This window comes from Schizophyllum commune (genome assembly GCF_000143185.2).
Source record: "Schizophyllum commune H4-8 unplaced genomic scaffold SCHCOscaffold_4, whole genome shotgun sequence".
Lineage (NCBI taxonomy): Eukaryota > Fungi > Basidiomycota > Agaricomycetes > Agaricales > Schizophyllaceae > Schizophyllum > Schizophyllum commune.
This window is the reverse complement of record NW_026089541.1, coordinates 2046676-2062403: the sequence shown is the minus strand read 5'-3', so window position 1 is coordinate 2062403 and position 15728 is coordinate 2046676. Positions and strand designations below refer to the sequence as shown.

Below are 15728 nucleotides of genomic sequence, written 5' to 3'. Positions count from 1 at the left end.
CGATCGATCTTTCCGTCACCGCGCCACAACAAACTTTCGGATGAGGTTGAGGATGAGGCGCTATTCTACTCAGTGACGTCCGCTGGAGCATTCCGTGGGTCCGCTCCTCGAGTACAGACAGCCACACGCGGAATCGCTACAATGTTGGCCTCGACGTCCCCGCCTATGTCATAGAACATCCTTGCTCATTATGTTACCGCTGACGCTACATTGGGCGGCGATCTTGCATCTTCGAGAAGGAATGCAGGTCAAAGGCCGTACCGAGTGATGGGAATTCCCCTAGGGCGTATGTCTGCGTGCTCAGAGGCTGATCTCCGAACTGTGCTTGAGGACTTGAACTGGGCATAGAAGTAAGCGTGAAAGTCAGATAGGATTACAATCAAGCGGAGAGGCTGCGGTGACGAGCAACCTAGCTATCGCAACACACCAAAAGGTTCGCAGGATCGGACAGAACGACAGCGAAAGTGCGCAGAGTCTGCCCCGAACCGCTTCGCGAAAAGGTCATTAACGAGCAGGCTATACACCGACGTGAACCAGCTGGAAGCTGAATGGATAAGATGAAGCCATCTTAGGGCAGATACAATCGTCAGGAAACCATCTGCATATTTTGTTGCATTAGTATAGAAAGGAGGGCAACTGTATGGGCGATATAGTGTCCGGAAAATACCCGCGTAACAAAATGGAAGCCTCGAGGCTAAGTCCGCTCAAAAATCGGGAGCTGAGTGTTGACCGCGCGAATTTGCGAAGCTTTGGAAGGGACTTAGTCATTTAACGTGCCATATGTGACTCACTCCCTAGTCGAGTGTGTCCGAGCCGGTACATGTGTCCCATTCGAGGTGCACCGGGACTTGCCGTGCGCCTCTGATGCGCCCTTCGTCGGCACTCACGACGACGACAGCGGCCTATGTAGCGGTGTTGAGGCCGCGGGAAGGCACTCAACAGGGTCTTATAAAATGCACTAGCTATCTGTGGGCTACTTTGTGAGGCAGCGAAGCGCCGAGGCGGTGTCGCCGTTGACTGTCGGTCGCCACGTGCGAGGCGGGAGGCGGGAGACGGGGAACGGCAACGACATAGAGCCAACCACGTGCGGCGACGACTAGCCCTAAGCAGGTCACGGCGAGGGCTCCCCACGACTAAGTCCCTTCCAGACCTTCGCAAATTCGCGCCCTCGACACTCAGCTTCCGATTTTTGAGCGATCTTAGCCTCGAGCTTTCCATTTTGGTACGCAGGTATTTTCCGGACAATATATCGCCCATACAACTGTCGACTCTGGTTGTCGAAAAGTTCAACCAGTCAGGTGATCAATGATCAATATACCGAGAAAGGCAACTGCCAAGCGAGCAAACAAAGTCAAAGGCCCCGACCAAACAAGGCGGAACAATCTGGGTTGCCATAAATCCCGCCTGCATCCGGGGATCGGTATTTTCTGTATCCGTCAGGGGGAACAGCGGGCCTGTCCTTGACTTTGTGACGAGAGATGGGCGATGTCTTATTGAAAGGAGGGAGAGGCGAGGAAAAGGAATGCCGCAAGGTTGCATCCTCGAATCTCCAAAATATACCGCTTTCAGCCTTCGGTACATCGTGTCAAAGCAAGATAGCACACCAAAACTCGAGGCTACATGTTACATTTCGTTTGATTCGTGTCCTTCGTGACCGTAGCTAGAGGGTATCAAGCAGCACGCTCGCGGAAACCCTTTTCAACGCCTACACAGGGTTCGCCCTAGCTGAGGCACCCAACGATGCGCCTGCACGACCACACGTTATCCACTGCACCCACGGCACGCACCATGGAACCCTCCTACGAATTTCTGGGGACCAGGATCCTCCTCGAGTACCCCGCCCGGCCATCCATACGTAACGAACGTCTAGTCATGTCATCGCTCCGGAAAATAAAGAAGTAGAAGATGGAAGAAGGGAACGAGGGCATGTATGTTGTATATGTACGGGGAAACGTAAGAAGATGACGCGAAAATCCGTGGAGGGAGCCTGGCATAGGCAGGTGCAATCGCAATGTGTCAGGCGCAAGGCATCGAGCCAATCGCAGAGTAGACGCTGCGTGTAGAGGGTGTGTATTGTAAGAGCATGGGCGAGGCGAAGCGCGGGCGACGGATATGTAAGTATAGATACGACAGCGTATGGCACCTCGGGGCAGCAGCACGGCCGAAAGCGTGGCTCCCAGAGGGCAGTCTCGGTGCTGGCCTTAGTGCTGCCCCCCGCCACCGCCACCACCGCCACTCTTGCTCTTTGCAATCTCCCTCGCCGCCTTGATGAGCGGCGTCAGCGTCCGCAGCGGCTCCGAGAGCTTGAAGAAGGGGTGCTGTAGAAAGTGTCAGCATTTCGTATGCGAGCGCAGGATGTATGACGAAATTATCTCTCGCGAGACCGAAACGGAATAGAACCGGGAAGCGCATGGGTTCGAAAAGGATGATCCGAGTCCGAAAGCCAGATACTCGACGCACCTGCAGTGTCTGCGTCGCATCCGGCCGCTTCTCCGCGTCCACCTCGAGCGTCTGCTTCAGGTAGTCCGTGAACACCGCCGACAGGTTCTCCGGGTTCGCAATCTGCGGCGTGCCGTTCGTGGCAATCAAGTAGAGCGCCTTCAGCGGATTCTGGTTCAAGTACGGCGGCTCGCCCTCAATCATCTCTGAAGGGAGGGGTCAGTGCGTGTCGTGTGCGCCAATGTTGTGTTTGATGCGAAAAATCTAGTTGAGTGTGCGGAATACGCACCGATGGCCATGATACCCAGACTCCAGATGTCAACCTTCGGTCCGTACTCTTTGCGCGTCACGACTTCGGGCGCCATCCAGTATGGCGTGCCAACCATCGTCGTTCGCTTCGCATTACCCTCCGATATTTGAGCACAGAACCCGAAGTCAGCTGCAAGATCTTGTCAGCATACGGCCTTGAGAGCGGCCCGCGCACTCACTGAGCTTGACATCCCCATTCAAGCTGAGCAGTACGTTGTCGCTCTTGATATCACGGTGAATGACTCCATGACGGTGCAGATGCTCAAGACCCTGGCACGTCTCGCGGGACACGGCCGCAATCTGGCCCTCAGTCATCAGGTTCGCGGTGACCACGTCCGTCAAGCTGCCACCCTCCATGTACTCCATGACGACCCATAGATCGTTCTTATAGAGGAAAGAATCAATGTAGTTGACGATATTTGGGTGCCGCGACGAGCGCATGACGAGGATCTCGTTGATGATGAGGTCCTTCTTCGGCTGCTTGTCGAGGTCCATCTGCTTGATCGCGACAGACACATTCGTGCCCATCTGGTAAGCGGTGTACACGCCACCGGAAGCACCTTGACCGATCTTGACGAGGTTACGGTACAGCCGGGTTGGATCAGCGTCAGTACAGATCTGCTTGAGGCGCGTGATGATAGCTTCATGTTCCTCCTTGTCGCCAGGCTTCTTCTCTCGCCTCCTCGGAGTGGCCTGGCCGACCTTGGCAAGGCTGGCAGCGGCGGCAGAGGGTTGCTGGGTTTGCTTAGCCTTGTGTTCTCTGCGCTCGCCACCGGGAGCTGGAGGTGCCGCTCGACTCGCGCTGGCAGCGGCGGGGTGACGAGAGGAATCGCGACCAGCTGTGGTATTCGCGCGTCCGATCGACGGCTGCGATGGCGGTTTGTGGGCCGTTCGTTGTGATACGGACCGATCTAGCGCAGTGGAGGCAGAAGGCGCGGAAGGAGCAGGGCGATATGCTGAGGGCGCTGTTGCTGCCTTGGGTTTCGGTGGTGGAGGCGGTGATCGTTGTTGCTGAAGACGATGAGCAAATGATTTAGATTGCGGCACCAAAACTACTCACCGCCTGTGACTGTTGATGGCCCATGGCCATCTTGTCCCAGATCTCGCCCGTGCCCTGCCCCTCCTGGTAGAACTTGACGATCTCCATGACCGCCTGCGGGTTCTTCTCCTGCTCGCTGCGCGAGATGCCGCTCTCCTGGAGCAGCTGTTGCCACTCCTTGGGCAGGCCGGTGAACTCGCCCGTGGACGAGTTGAAGCCGACATGGGTGAGGTGCACAGGGTCGTACGGGGTGCTGATCTCCGGTCGCTTGTTATTGTTGAGAAAATCGGACATGAAGCCAAGCACGCCGCCCGACTTTTTGATCGTCTTTGTGTTCGAGCGCGAGCGGGTGGGCGGGACGTCGGTGTAGATGGGGTCGGAGAGGCGGCGTTCGGGATAGGGCACCGGAGGCGGCTGGGGCGACGACTCCTGCTGGGCGGCTGCAGCGGCGGCGTTGGCGCCATCGCCGAAGATGTCGTTGAGCGTCGCGGTGTTCGCGCGGGATGGGCGTGGCGGGGGCGCGACAGTGGATGAGGCGACCATGGCAGATGCGGGCGGCGGAGAGGGCGATCCTGCGGGCGAAAAAGAAGGGAGGGTGACCGGCGGGGGTGCGCTGTGCTTCCGAGGGCGTTTGTGCAGGACGGAGGGTGATGGAGGCGGGGGCGCGGGGCGATTTGGACGATTCTTTGCGGCCAAGTTGGCGTCCGACAGCAGCGCGTTGTACTCCTGTATGGACTCGCGGGATGGCCGGTGGTATTCGACAGTGATTTTCGAATGCCGCGAGCTCATCGACGGCGGCGACGAACAACCTTGGCAACACGATGTCACACTTCTGGTGTTACTTTTGTCACTGATCACATGCCACATTGTTCGAATAGATTAAATTGGCTGGCCTCTACGAAGAAGAAAGTCATTGCTCTGAGCCCTTTGATCTCTCACTTTCTCTAGATACACAGAGGTATATGTAGCGCAGGAACTTGACGCTTACAAGCGTGGCACAGAGCAGTTACTGTGAGCAAGCACCGCTCTCGAGCGCTTCAACGCCAGGGCGGACTGTCAGATGGGCACGATGTTCGTTACCAAGTGACTACGGCTGTCGTCCGGCACGAAACCACCCGACTACGGTCACTACGTGGCCCTGTCAGCGAACATAGAGCGCCCATCACCTGTAGCACCCTCACCAGAGCCAACACCTCTGCAGCATCACTCTGATGCTCCAACTCAATCGAAAGCATCACTCCAGCCCACTCTTTCGTATACTCGCCACCACCGCATTGTCCACATCAGCCAAGCTCGCCTCTTTCCGGAACACTTCCATGAATATGTCGCCCGCAATGTCCTCCTTCCTGTCGTTCCCGAGCCCTCTGCGCCCGACGTGCCAGTATTGGGGGTTCTGCCCCCGAGAGAAGACCTCCCGAATCTCGGGATCGCTTGGGAGGAGGGTGAGTACATATGTTCGGGAAGAGAAGGTGTAGGAAACAAAGGTCGGTATCAGAGCTACGAAGGAGAGGAAGAGGGTGGGGAAGAGACGAAGGATCACGACGTACCCATCCAAAAGCTGCTGAATGTTGTACAAATGCTCTGACCGGGAAGAAAACCCAGAGCTCGCAATGGAAAAATTCTCCGTGGAGATGATGTGCTGATCCTTGGGTTGCAAAATCCTTGAGGTGGAAGGTAGCGACTCCAGGGACCTATTCAACAAGAGTGAGTTGTGCATGTCTTCACGTAGATTCCGCAGCGAGCGCACTCACCCTCCCAGCTCCTCCGCCGTCGTCGCTGTCTCGAGCGCATCAAACAGAGCAGGCATCTTGTCCGTTACACCCGAAGACGGGGAGTCGTCTCGAGCGCGGGCGATGTCGTCGTCAAATCCATCGGGGATGTACGCGAGCGTGAGTCCGCTCCTCTACAAGTGGGTCAGTACGGGTATCGTTGTCTACATCATCACTGCTAGGCAAACGCACCATATACAGCGCGACCTTCCTTCGCCTCGTCTGCCCATCCGCGCCCTCGAGGTGTACGGTCGTGACGGTATGCTCAGGCGGTTCCTTATGCACTTCAAGGGTTGGCGAGGGTGGGCTGTCCTCCGGCGATGGGAAGTCGTCTTCTGGCGGAGGTAGACTATCCTGCGCTTTGATGTTTCTCGCATCGTGCTCTTGGAGATCACGCTCGACAGCCAGGAGCTCGCCCTCCGCACGCGAAGTCGGTCGGGTAATCTCGCCTTCCACCGCTAAGCCGCCTTCTGTTGTTGCTAGACCGGCCTCCGGCGTCGAAATGGGCGGCGGGGCGTCTGACGCTATGGCCGACGGCGCATCTGACGCTGCGACCGATGGCGGCGGCACGCTGATTGAGGACATCGCGTCGTCGAGGGCGGAGAGGTCGACCTTGGCTTCTGCGAGGCTGAGCTGCGGAACGCTGTCTGCCCGGATGAGTTGCGATACTCCGACATCGGTACCGGGCTGCGGTACGTTGGCGTCGGTATAAGGTTGCGCTACGCTGTCCTCGCTCTCGATGGTAACGGAGATCGCGTCTGGTGCCGTTGAGCCTGCGTCCGGTGCAGTCGAGTCTGCCTCGGATGACTCTGCCTCGGATTCTCGTTCTTGTCTTTCGTCGGCCGTTTGCGCGTTGTCGCCTTTCTGGCTATCTTCTTGCGCGGATTCACTTGCGCCCTTCACCTTCGCGATCTCCTCTTCCGTGGCCGTGTCTTTCGTCACCTCAGCGCTCGTCTTCCGTCGTTCGCCATCCCCCTTCTTCTTCCCAAAGGTCAGGTATCCTCCCCAATTCAGCTTCGGCATGCTGAACTGCGGTAGCCCCATGAAACCGTGCTCCCCACCAGCAGCTGGCCCGCGGTCCTGCTTATCCTTCTCCAAATTGATAGTACCATCGTCCGGAGGCTTTTCCCGGATGGTGGTTTCCGACAACGTAGATGGGGTGTTAGCTGGTCGAGAGACCGGCGCAAGTGTAAGAAGGTGGCGGGAGAGACTGGCGGGGTATCTGTAGCTACTCGATGGCACGACATAAGGCGGAGAGATGAGGAGGACGGATGCGGGCTCTTGAATGTCTTGCAGAAATTCGTCGAGAATCGGGAGGAGAGATCGATGGAGGGGGTGTAATGCGGGGGCTATAAACAACCGTAGTTAGTAAAAACCTGCTGTGATGAGAGCACACACACACCTAGCGTATCTGCCAGTTCTATTCCATCGCCAAACTCCCAGGACCACGCCCATACAGTGAAGAAGCGCTCAAGCTGCAGCTCCAGGGCCTCCTGGCCCAAATTTGCCAGTATAGACGCGAAAGATCCGTGCGTGAGCTGCACTCCAATCACCCACCATTAGCCCTCCCTTCCTCGTCGCTCATTCAACCACGCACCTTGAACCGTTCGTACGCAGCCAGCATCGCCGCCCGCACCGCGACATCGTTCACTGACGACTCATCGTATTCGTATGTCGGCGCCGCCTTCGCTTTGTCTTTGCTGTCCTTCCCTCTGGCGGGCTTGGGCACGCGCGCCAGCTCGATCGCCTTGAACGCACTGCTCAATCAACGACCTCACGTTCCGCGGCCGCGCACGGGCACTCACAGCGTGGATCCAAAAGTCCGGTTCCGGGGACAGCATTAGCATGCGCTTCGTTTGCGAATGGACGTTGTCGCAGGGCTCGCTGGCGTTGAACGCGCTGTAGGCAGCAAGCAAGACGGAGAAGATAGTGTCAAAAGAGTAAGCTATAGCCACAAAATCACTAGCGACGCACGCAGAGAAGTTTACGAGCGCCTTTGCAAGGCCGACCTGGCGGAGCATCTTATCCCGGGAGGTGGCGCGGTCCTTCGAGGTATAGAAGATGATATGAGCTTGCTCTTCGGCATCTTCGTCATCCTTGGGTACGGGTCGAGCTGGCTTCAAGGTCGGATTGTAGATAGTTAGGTACAGGAGATTCGGAGGGATCCTGCTCATGAGGGGAGAATACAGCAGGCGCTATAGGCGCGCTAATGAAGGCGTATAGCAAGGCTACATCTGGAACAATCCCCTTTCGGCAATCACACAATTGGACCTACACCTATGCAGCGCGACTTACCGTATTGCGCGGCAGACGAGACTCTTTCTGAGCAGCTCTCTATATCCACTATATGTGGCATCTTTCAAGGCTTGTCAATGACATATTGTGACTGATGTTCATTCAAGCCGGACTGCCTCAGTTTCCGTCCCGCAGGGAAATGTAAGTCTACCGCTATGCAGCACCATTCACGTCCATTGTTTAATTGATCACAGACGAAAGAGAAACCGTATCAGAGTCACTCCCCACGGCAAATCTTACCTGCAGCCTGCTACCTCATCGTGAAAAGAGCAAATCGGCAAATGCCGTAGGAGGCGTGCAATATCACGTGTGGGCGCTTTTCAGGTTAGACTCAGACTGAGACTTACATTGTGCCACAATCTTCTTGACCCTACGATCAGGCTGCGCCGCCGCCTTGAGTTCAGCCATACATAGCATATATGCACCCCGTCTTTCTCAGTTCAGGTAGGTGATAGCATGTGGCCATCGAATAATGGCTAACCTTTCGGTCATCACAGCGTTTGGCTGAAATTACTCTGATAACGGCTCTCTGGCCAGCCCGTGTCACTTTTTAGATCTATCTTTGTCTTCGCCCTTCCGTACCTCTCTTCATTCCGAAAGCCGCATCAAGTCAGCCGCCAAACGAACGAATAGAGACAACGCCGAAATGGACGACGAGGACGACGGCCTCTCTGCAGCCCGTCTTGAGCTCTGCGAACACATCCAAAGCCTCCCCGAAATTCCCATCAGCGAGTTCATGGGCTACTACATGCCTCCTTCGCCCGTCGACGTCGACTCACTCGTGGACAAGCTCGCGCAGCGCTCTCAGGTTCTCATTCGGAAAAAGGGTTTCACACAACACCCCTCACCCCTTTCGTCGTCTGGCATGCCTAACTGGGCCGCATTTATCGAATCTCCGGAGGCGCGCGCAACCAGCGGCGAGTACGAGAAAGATGTCTTCGCCGACATGGAAAGTATCGCCGCGCAAATTGTCGAGTGCTGTCGGGATATTGCTCCGCACTTGCAGCCGACGTATCAGCTTCGAAGCAACGATACAAGGAATTTATATGGTCACGTCTACACCTACGCCCACCCTGACGGTCCCCGAGTCCTGGTTGGAATGAAGCCGTCGGGTGGGTTCGTAGCCCCGTCGGAGGAATATGAGCCAAGGCTCTGCAACGCGGTGGATGTGAGTCAATTAGTACCACTTGATGACTCTGGACATATCGGCTCTCTAGAACTATCAGGAAATTGTCTGGAACATGCACCAAACTATGCGCAGCGACTATACTCGCCGCTTCGTCTTTGGCGTAACAATTCACAACACGAGCGTTCGCCTGTGGCACATGAACCGCGAGTTGTTTATCGTCAGCAACAGCTTCGACATGTACAAGGTACGCGGTATATCATATGTGTATCGGCGTCGCTAAGCGATGCCATTGCAGGATTATCGTACCTTTGCTGACATGCACGCGCGTTTCGCCTTCGCCTCAAGGGACGAACTCGGCTACGATCACACCATGACGAAGCTTCATCCCAATTTACCAAAGGATGAGCGGTACCGTGTCAGAGTGGGCGGCGAGTACTACATCACCACACAAGTCCTGGAGAACTACGCTGCGCAGGATAACTTCGGGCGCTGCACCCGTATCTTCCGCGCGTACAAGGAGGACGACGATTCTCGCGACGCTAAGTTCGCTATCAAAGACGGCTGGCTGGGGCGCGAAAGCCAGCTCGAAGTCGATGTCTACAATGCCATCATGGCTGGCGTCGAGGCACACGACTGGTCGCAGTATAGCGCGCCACCGAAGGATGTCTCCGACTTCGTGAAGAACGTGAAGAAATGGGAAGAAGTGCCTCCCGTCGATTTTAAACATGGCACCAACGTCGATCGCAAGCAGTTCTTCATGCCCATCATAGCGGGAGAACGTGTCAAGGCACGAAATGGGCGCGACGACGACACGCGCGCCGTCATCGCCAGGGGATACAGCGACTCATCTCATCGTCGCCAATTTTTGAGTCTTACTAAAGCCTCTACGACGGTCGACTTTCCAGCCGCCAGCAAGGCCGCCAGCGCTCGTACGAGCCGGAAGGAAGGGGTCGAAGGCGATAAGAAGAAGGCCGCCGAGCCTTCTACGACTCCCGGCATTTTCGCGCAACCAACTGCCCCTCGCGTCCATCATCGATCCGTCATGCTGCTCGCGACACCGCTAGACAAGATCCAGTCCGTGAAGCAGGCATTCAGTACATTGTCCGATGCCACGTACGGTCAGTTCCATATCGAAGTTCACTGAAGTGGCACGCTTGCTTACACTGTATAGGCCTCTTCATCCTTCATTGTCTAAAGTACTGCCATCGCGATATAAGCCCTTACAACATATTTTCCGTCGACAGGCACGGCGTGCTGGGCGACTTCGAGTATACCACGCACGCGGCCGCGACGGCGCAACCCTCACGGATGACGGTGCGCCTTGTCACGCTTTTTCGTGTTCATCAAGTATTCAACCTCGTCTAGGGTACCCCCAACTTCATGGCTGTTGAAGTGATGACGGGGACTTTTATGGTCGATCGGCACACGGCGAACGACAGTGACTTCATCGAGGCTATCTTTGCCAGACGGCACCTGAACTCAATGCCCGAGGATGTATGGGAGTATAGCAGTGTTCACGACCTTGAATCCGTCTGGTGGATCGCTCTCTGGCTACTATTTTGCCACACGCTGCAACTCCCGTTCCTAGCGCCGCCCTACGACGTCGAAGTCCACGAAAGCAAGTATCGCGAACTCTTCCCGGGACGCGTCGTCATTGCCCAACCACGTTTCGACCATTTGAAGGATGCCAGGACGTTGATCAAGACACTCTCGGTCCTGCCGCCTGTGTGCACGGATACCGTCCAAGCGCCACTCTACCTCATACGCAACTACCTCATGCGCTACTACCAGCGTCTGGACGTGAACAGCCCGCCGCACCCCTTGATGTGGTGGATGATCGGCCATCTCCTCTGCCAGTCCCGGGGACAGCAGATAGGTGGCGATTTTGTATCCTTCACATCCCCGCAGCGTGCCGGGTCCCTCCCACCCGAGAATGAGGTCGACCAACGCGATGAAGATGATGACTCGGTCGCGAAGGTTCCTCCACCGTGTTCCAGTCATCGCTCGGGAATGGTACTGTTCCCACAACACGAGACTGCCCATTCGGACGAGGAGGGCGACAAGCGATTGCATATCGGTGCCCCTGTCATCGCCAAGCGCAGCTTTTCGTGGGTGGACGACGAGACGCTCAAAGAGGACGGGGACAGTGACTCGAAGGAGGCTCATCGTGCCGAGAAGAAACGGAGGCAGGCGGAACTGTAACATGGATAGGCCCTTCAGCTTAGCTATCTGGATATGTAGGCTGTGTGCACGATGACAGCTACGATAGGTTCGTAAATTGAACCTTACGACTGTATAGTAGGGAACGCTAAGGGTTGCTATCGAACTTTGTGATTGGGATACCAACAAAGTTCGATGAATCCATGATGTATGTCCGTTTATGCCATAGCTCAGTGTCCTTTCCAGCCATCCAAGTTGGTATTCTCAGGGCCCTGGCATCCTCAGTGCCTTTGTTAGCTTTGTCGCTCGCTGGCAAGGGAACGTTCTGGAATGGGTGGCTTTGTCAAGGCCAGGGTCCGAACTTGAATACGCGTGATCGTGACACGGTTGCTCGAATTTCGGCAAGTTCGCGCTCTCTTCTCACTCTTTCACTCCCATGAACACGCTCCCCTCATCCTCAGGCTCCTTGGAAATCCACCAGAATACCAGGAAAAGACAACGCTCGCGATCCATGGAGTCCGATTCCTCCGAGACGTCCGCCAAACGCGCACAGTCCGAAGGCCCATCTCAGCCCTGCATGACCGCCACGGACGATGCCACATTCACCCCACCTGCGGGGAACGGCAGCACCGCCGATCCTGAGATCGATGGCGCGCCCCCACAAAATGGGCTACTCGGCGCAACCGCCGAGTCCAGCGAGCGCGCTGCAGGCACCTCACCGCAGGAGAAGCTCACTACAATAGAAGCGGAGATGCAGAAGCCCATGGCGGCAGGCGATGAGTACTATCTCATAGACGCGAGCTGGTATCAGCGGTGGCGCCGGGCAGTCACCGGAGAGGTGGACAAGGCAGGCCCAGTAGAGGAGAAAGACCTTGCACCAGTCTCCGCGCAATCGCTGGTCGACTCTGCAACTGGCAAGCTTCGCCCAGGACTGGTGGAGCATGAGGATGTTGAATACCTCACACCAGCGGCGTACGCGCAGTTTGTACAGTGGTGCGTCGTCATGTTCCTTGACGCCACCCATGCACTTACGCGTCTTTGACAGGTACGGGCAGCCCGATGCGACGCCGCCGACGCGTCGCGTAATTTTACGAGGGGAACGCGGAGAAACCTCCCTCGAGCTCTATCCACCCAGCATTACGGTGTCTTCCATGTCCAAGTTGCGCTCGGTCAACGCCCGCCCGCCTCATGAACTTTCCGTGTCCTCCACAACCACGCTACGCGACCTACGCGAAGCCGCCCTTCGACGCGTCTCTCAAGCTGATCCAACCACCACCACATACCGAGTATGGCGATTAGACTCAGTCCCTGCGGGCAAAAAAGTCTGCGTCGAATTCTCCGCACACGACGTCTCTTCCTACGATGGCAAACTCGTCGAGGCCAGCGATCGCACCGTAGAAGAGGAGGGACTCGAGGACGCGAAGCTCGTGGTAGAGCTGCAGGAATACGATAGCTGGCTCGTCCCAGAGGAGAAGAATGAGTCGGAAGGGATGTTCTCGCAGGGCGGATTCTTCGATAGATACTCTGCCCAATCCTCATCCTCATCTTCATTGATGAAGCCGAAGACGACGCTGGGGCCTTTCACAAGAGCAAGCACATCATCAAAGCCCGCGCGCGAGCCTGGGACGACAGGTTTGACCAATCTGTGAGTGCGCTGTATCGAAGTCCGCTCAGTTTGTTGACCTGTCTCTACAGCGGAAACACCTGCTTCATGAACTCCGCTCTGCAGTGTCTAGCACATCAGGAAGAGCTCACAGAATACTTTTTGTGTGCGTCCCTGTCAAGTATGATATCCCGTTGCTGATGTACGCCACAGCCGGGGTATTCAAGCAAGAGCTGAACCCAGATAACCCTCTGGGCATGCACGGCGCTATCGCCGAGGCCTTCGGTGACTTGCTGCAACACATCTGGGCGCGCTCGTCGGCCTCTTCCTACAGCCCGCGGGACTTCAAGATGCAGCTTCAGCGCTTCGCCCCGCAGTTCAGCGGGTACCAGCAACACGACTCGCAGGAGCTCGTCGCCTTCCTCCTCGACGGGCTGCATGAGGACCTGAACCGTGTACTCAAGAAGCCGTACGTGGAGAAGCCCGACTGGGAGGGCGGCGGCGACCTCGAACTCGCCCAGCTGGCGAAGAAATCGTGGGATGGGTACATGCTGCGTAACGACAGTGTCATTGTAGATCTGTTCCAGGGGCAGTATCAGAGCACGCTGGTGTGTCCGGAGTGCCAGAAGGTGAGTTGAGAGGTTATCAAATGAGGTTGTGGTGCTGAATGGCTTGTGCAGGTGTCGATCACCTTTGACCCGTTCATGTACCTCACTCTTCCTCTTCCGATACAGAGCAAGTGGAAGCATACGATCATCTACGTGCCTTACGATTCGGACAAGCCTCATTTGCGTGTATGTGTTCCAACATGCTCGTTCGGCTCGTACTTACCCAGCACAGGTCCCCATGGAGATTTCGTCGAACTCCAGCTTCCGCGACGTTCGCACAATCATCGGTCGGTGGATGGATGTCCCGCCAGATAATGTACGTGCTATCATATTGAGGCTGTACATTGGCTCATCCTTCGTAGCTATTGACGATGGAACTGTTCAACCACAAGTTTTACAAGAGCCTCGACGACCACACGCCTGTCACAGACATGAGCACGGGCGACATCGTCGTCTGCTTCGAGCTGCCCTGCAAGGGGCCGCAAGCCCGCGGATACAAGTATGAGGAAGGAGACCCCTTCATCTTGCCGCTCATTCTCAACTGCCCCGACGGCCGCTCGCGGACGGAGTTTGGGTATCCCATGCCTATCGCCATTAAGCCGGAGGACGCGCGAAGTATGGAGACCATCTACGCTGCGATTGTGGACCGTTTGGCGCGGTGGACGAAGAACCGACGCGATCTGTACTCATGGGAGCTCGGCATGTCTGGCGAGGGCGGCTTCGAGGAGGTCCCGCTCAAGCTCAAGGGCGGGCCCGACAAGGTCACCGAGATCACCGCCACGGAGGGCGAGGTCGTAGTGCACGAGGAGCAGATCGACGACGAGGAGACGGATATCGCGGACGAGAAGAAGATGATCGTGGACGACCAGTACCACCCGCTGGCCACGCCTGTGAAGACCGGGGTCAAGAAGGACATTTTCAGCATCACGTACGCGCCGAAGCAGAAGAGCTTTGGCACGGCTTGGATCTCCGCCTCGTCCTTCCTCCCCCTCCAGTCACGCGCGGACGACGGGGAGGAGGTTCTGCTGCACCCCGAAGACACACTTCACGTCGACTTCGACATGAACATGAAGGAGTACTACTTCGGCGAGGGCTGCGTGACGTGGGAGGAGATGCAGGACTTTTCGCATCCCGAGATCGACGCGGCGCGCGAAGAGTCTCGCAAGCCGCGCGGGCCAATCACCTTGCAGGACTGCCTCGACGAGTTCACGAAGGAGGAGCAGCTCGGCGAGGACGACTTGTGGTACTGCCCGCAATGCAAGAAGCACCAGCAGGCAACGAAGCGGTTCGATCTGTGGAAGACGCCGGATATCCTAGTCGTCCACCTGAAGCGGTTCAGCAATAGTCGGGCGCTGAGGGACAAGATCGATGCGTTCGTGGACTTCCCGATCGAGGGGCTGGATCTGGCGGGGATGGCGGGGGAGAGGAAGGTAGCGAATAGGTTGAAGGAGGAGGGGGTGGATGCGAGCGAACTGAACTTGGGCAACGCGGAGGAACCGTTGCTGTATGATCTTTTCGCCGTCGATGAGCACATGGGTGGTCTGGGCGGTGGGCACTATCGTGCATACGCGCTCAACCACGAGACGAAGAAGTGGTACCACTTCGATGATTCGTTCGTGACGGAGGCGGAGGCTAAGGATTCTGTCGTAAGTTGTCTTCCTTCCTTTCCCGTCTGTGTTTCTCAATGTCTTCTCAGAACTCCAACGCATACCTGCTATTCTACCGACGACGCTCCGACCAACCCCTCGGCGGCAAGACGCACACGAAGATAGAAGAAGCACGACTACAATCCCAGAGCAGCGAGCAGCTGGACGATGATACCATGAACGTGGATACCCAACTACCAACCCCACCTGAGGAGGACTCCCCCTTCTTCGAGCAGGACTCCAACGTTACACTTTCCCAAGTGAACCACTCGAAATGGCGCGCCATTCCGTCTCCAGCCTACAGCGACCCGCCGCCTCTCCTCGACGATCCACCGGAGTTCGGCTCGCATACGCTGGACCCCGTCCTTACCGGCCCTCACTTCCAGTTCCCTAACCCCGAGAACGTTGGCGGGCCGATCTCGCCATCTTCCTCCACGGGCGTCGAGCACGACTCGGACGGGGCAAACGCGGGGGACCTTGAGGACGACTCGGATCTGTGGCGACAGGAGAAGTGGTCGGATACGTCGCAACTGAACCGCGCCAACTCGCCGGAGGCTTCGATATCCATGGCGGACTCGCCCGCGTCGAGCTCGAACTCGGACAACCCGTTCGCGGATGCGAATCGCCAGGGTGGCGGGCTTGAGCTGTAGAGTTGGAGTTGTTGTAACCCGTCGAACCTTCACTTGCATTGTCACGCATTTGCTATCTGAGTACAAGAGGTATCTGTATCA

The 15728-nt window shown here is 56.8% G+C and overlaps 5 protein-coding genes across 5 annotated transcripts; 2 read left to right on the top strand and 3 right to left on the bottom strand.

The window, feature by feature from the left end:
* Window positions 1–1726: 1726 nt before the first annotated feature.
* Window positions 1727–2097, bottom strand: SCHCODRAFT_02228150 (uncharacterized protein). The gene has a single exon (XM_050342123.1). It carries the CDS (start codon window positions 1992–1994, stop codon window positions 1800–1802), a length of 195 nt encoding a protein of 64 aa, XP_050201169.1. The 5' UTR covers window positions 1995–2097; the 3' UTR covers window positions 1727–1799.
* A 104-nt stretch (window positions 2098–2201) lies between these two features.
* Window positions 2202–4576, bottom strand: SCHCODRAFT_02699248 (Pkinase-domain-containing protein; the record flags this gene model as incomplete). The annotated part of the gene is made up of 5 exons (XM_003032752.2): window positions 2202–2318; window positions 2461–2645; window positions 2729–2878; window positions 2928–3759; window positions 3809–4576. The coding sequence occupies 5 exons, from the start codon at window positions 4574–4576 to the stop codon at window positions 2202–2204; spliced, it is 2052 nt and encodes a 683-aa protein (XP_003032798.1).
* Window positions 4577–5021: 445 nt separating this feature from the next.
* On the bottom strand, window positions 5022–7730 carry SCHCODRAFT_02665679 (uncharacterized protein; the record flags this gene model as incomplete). The annotated part of the gene is made up of 6 exons (XM_003032751.2): window positions 5022–5478; window positions 5539–5690; window positions 5749–6905; window positions 6959–7094; window positions 7154–7303; window positions 7362–7730. 6 exons carry the CDS (start codon window positions 7728–7730, stop codon window positions 5022–5024), a joined length of 2421 nt encoding a protein of 806 aa, XP_003032797.1.
* Window positions 7731–8206: 476 nt separating this feature from the next.
* On the top strand, window positions 8207–11403 carry SCHCODRAFT_02536198 (uncharacterized protein). Its single transcript, XM_003033324.3, has 6 exons — window positions 8207–8295; window positions 8349–9019; window positions 9069–9224; window positions 9276–10098; window positions 10152–10294; window positions 10346–11403. The coding sequence occupies exons 2-6, from the start codon at window positions 8498–8500 to the stop codon at window positions 11180–11182; spliced, it is 2481 nt and encodes an 826-aa protein (XP_003033370.1). The 5' UTR covers window positions 8207–8295; window positions 8349–8497; the 3' UTR covers window positions 11183–11403.
* A 488-nt stretch (window positions 11404–11891) lies between these two features.
* SCHCODRAFT_02495906 (cysteine proteinase) lies at window positions 11892–15647 on the top strand (the record flags this gene model as incomplete). Its single annotated transcript, XM_003033323.2, has 8 exons — window positions 11892–12133; window positions 12186–12785; window positions 12836–12909; window positions 12957–13372; window positions 13424–13537; window positions 13584–13667; window positions 13714–14997; window positions 15048–15647. 8 exons carry the CDS (start codon window positions 11892–11894, stop codon window positions 15645–15647), a joined length of 3414 nt encoding a protein of 1137 aa, XP_003033369.1.
* Between the last annotated feature and the right edge of the window lie 81 nt (window positions 15648–15728).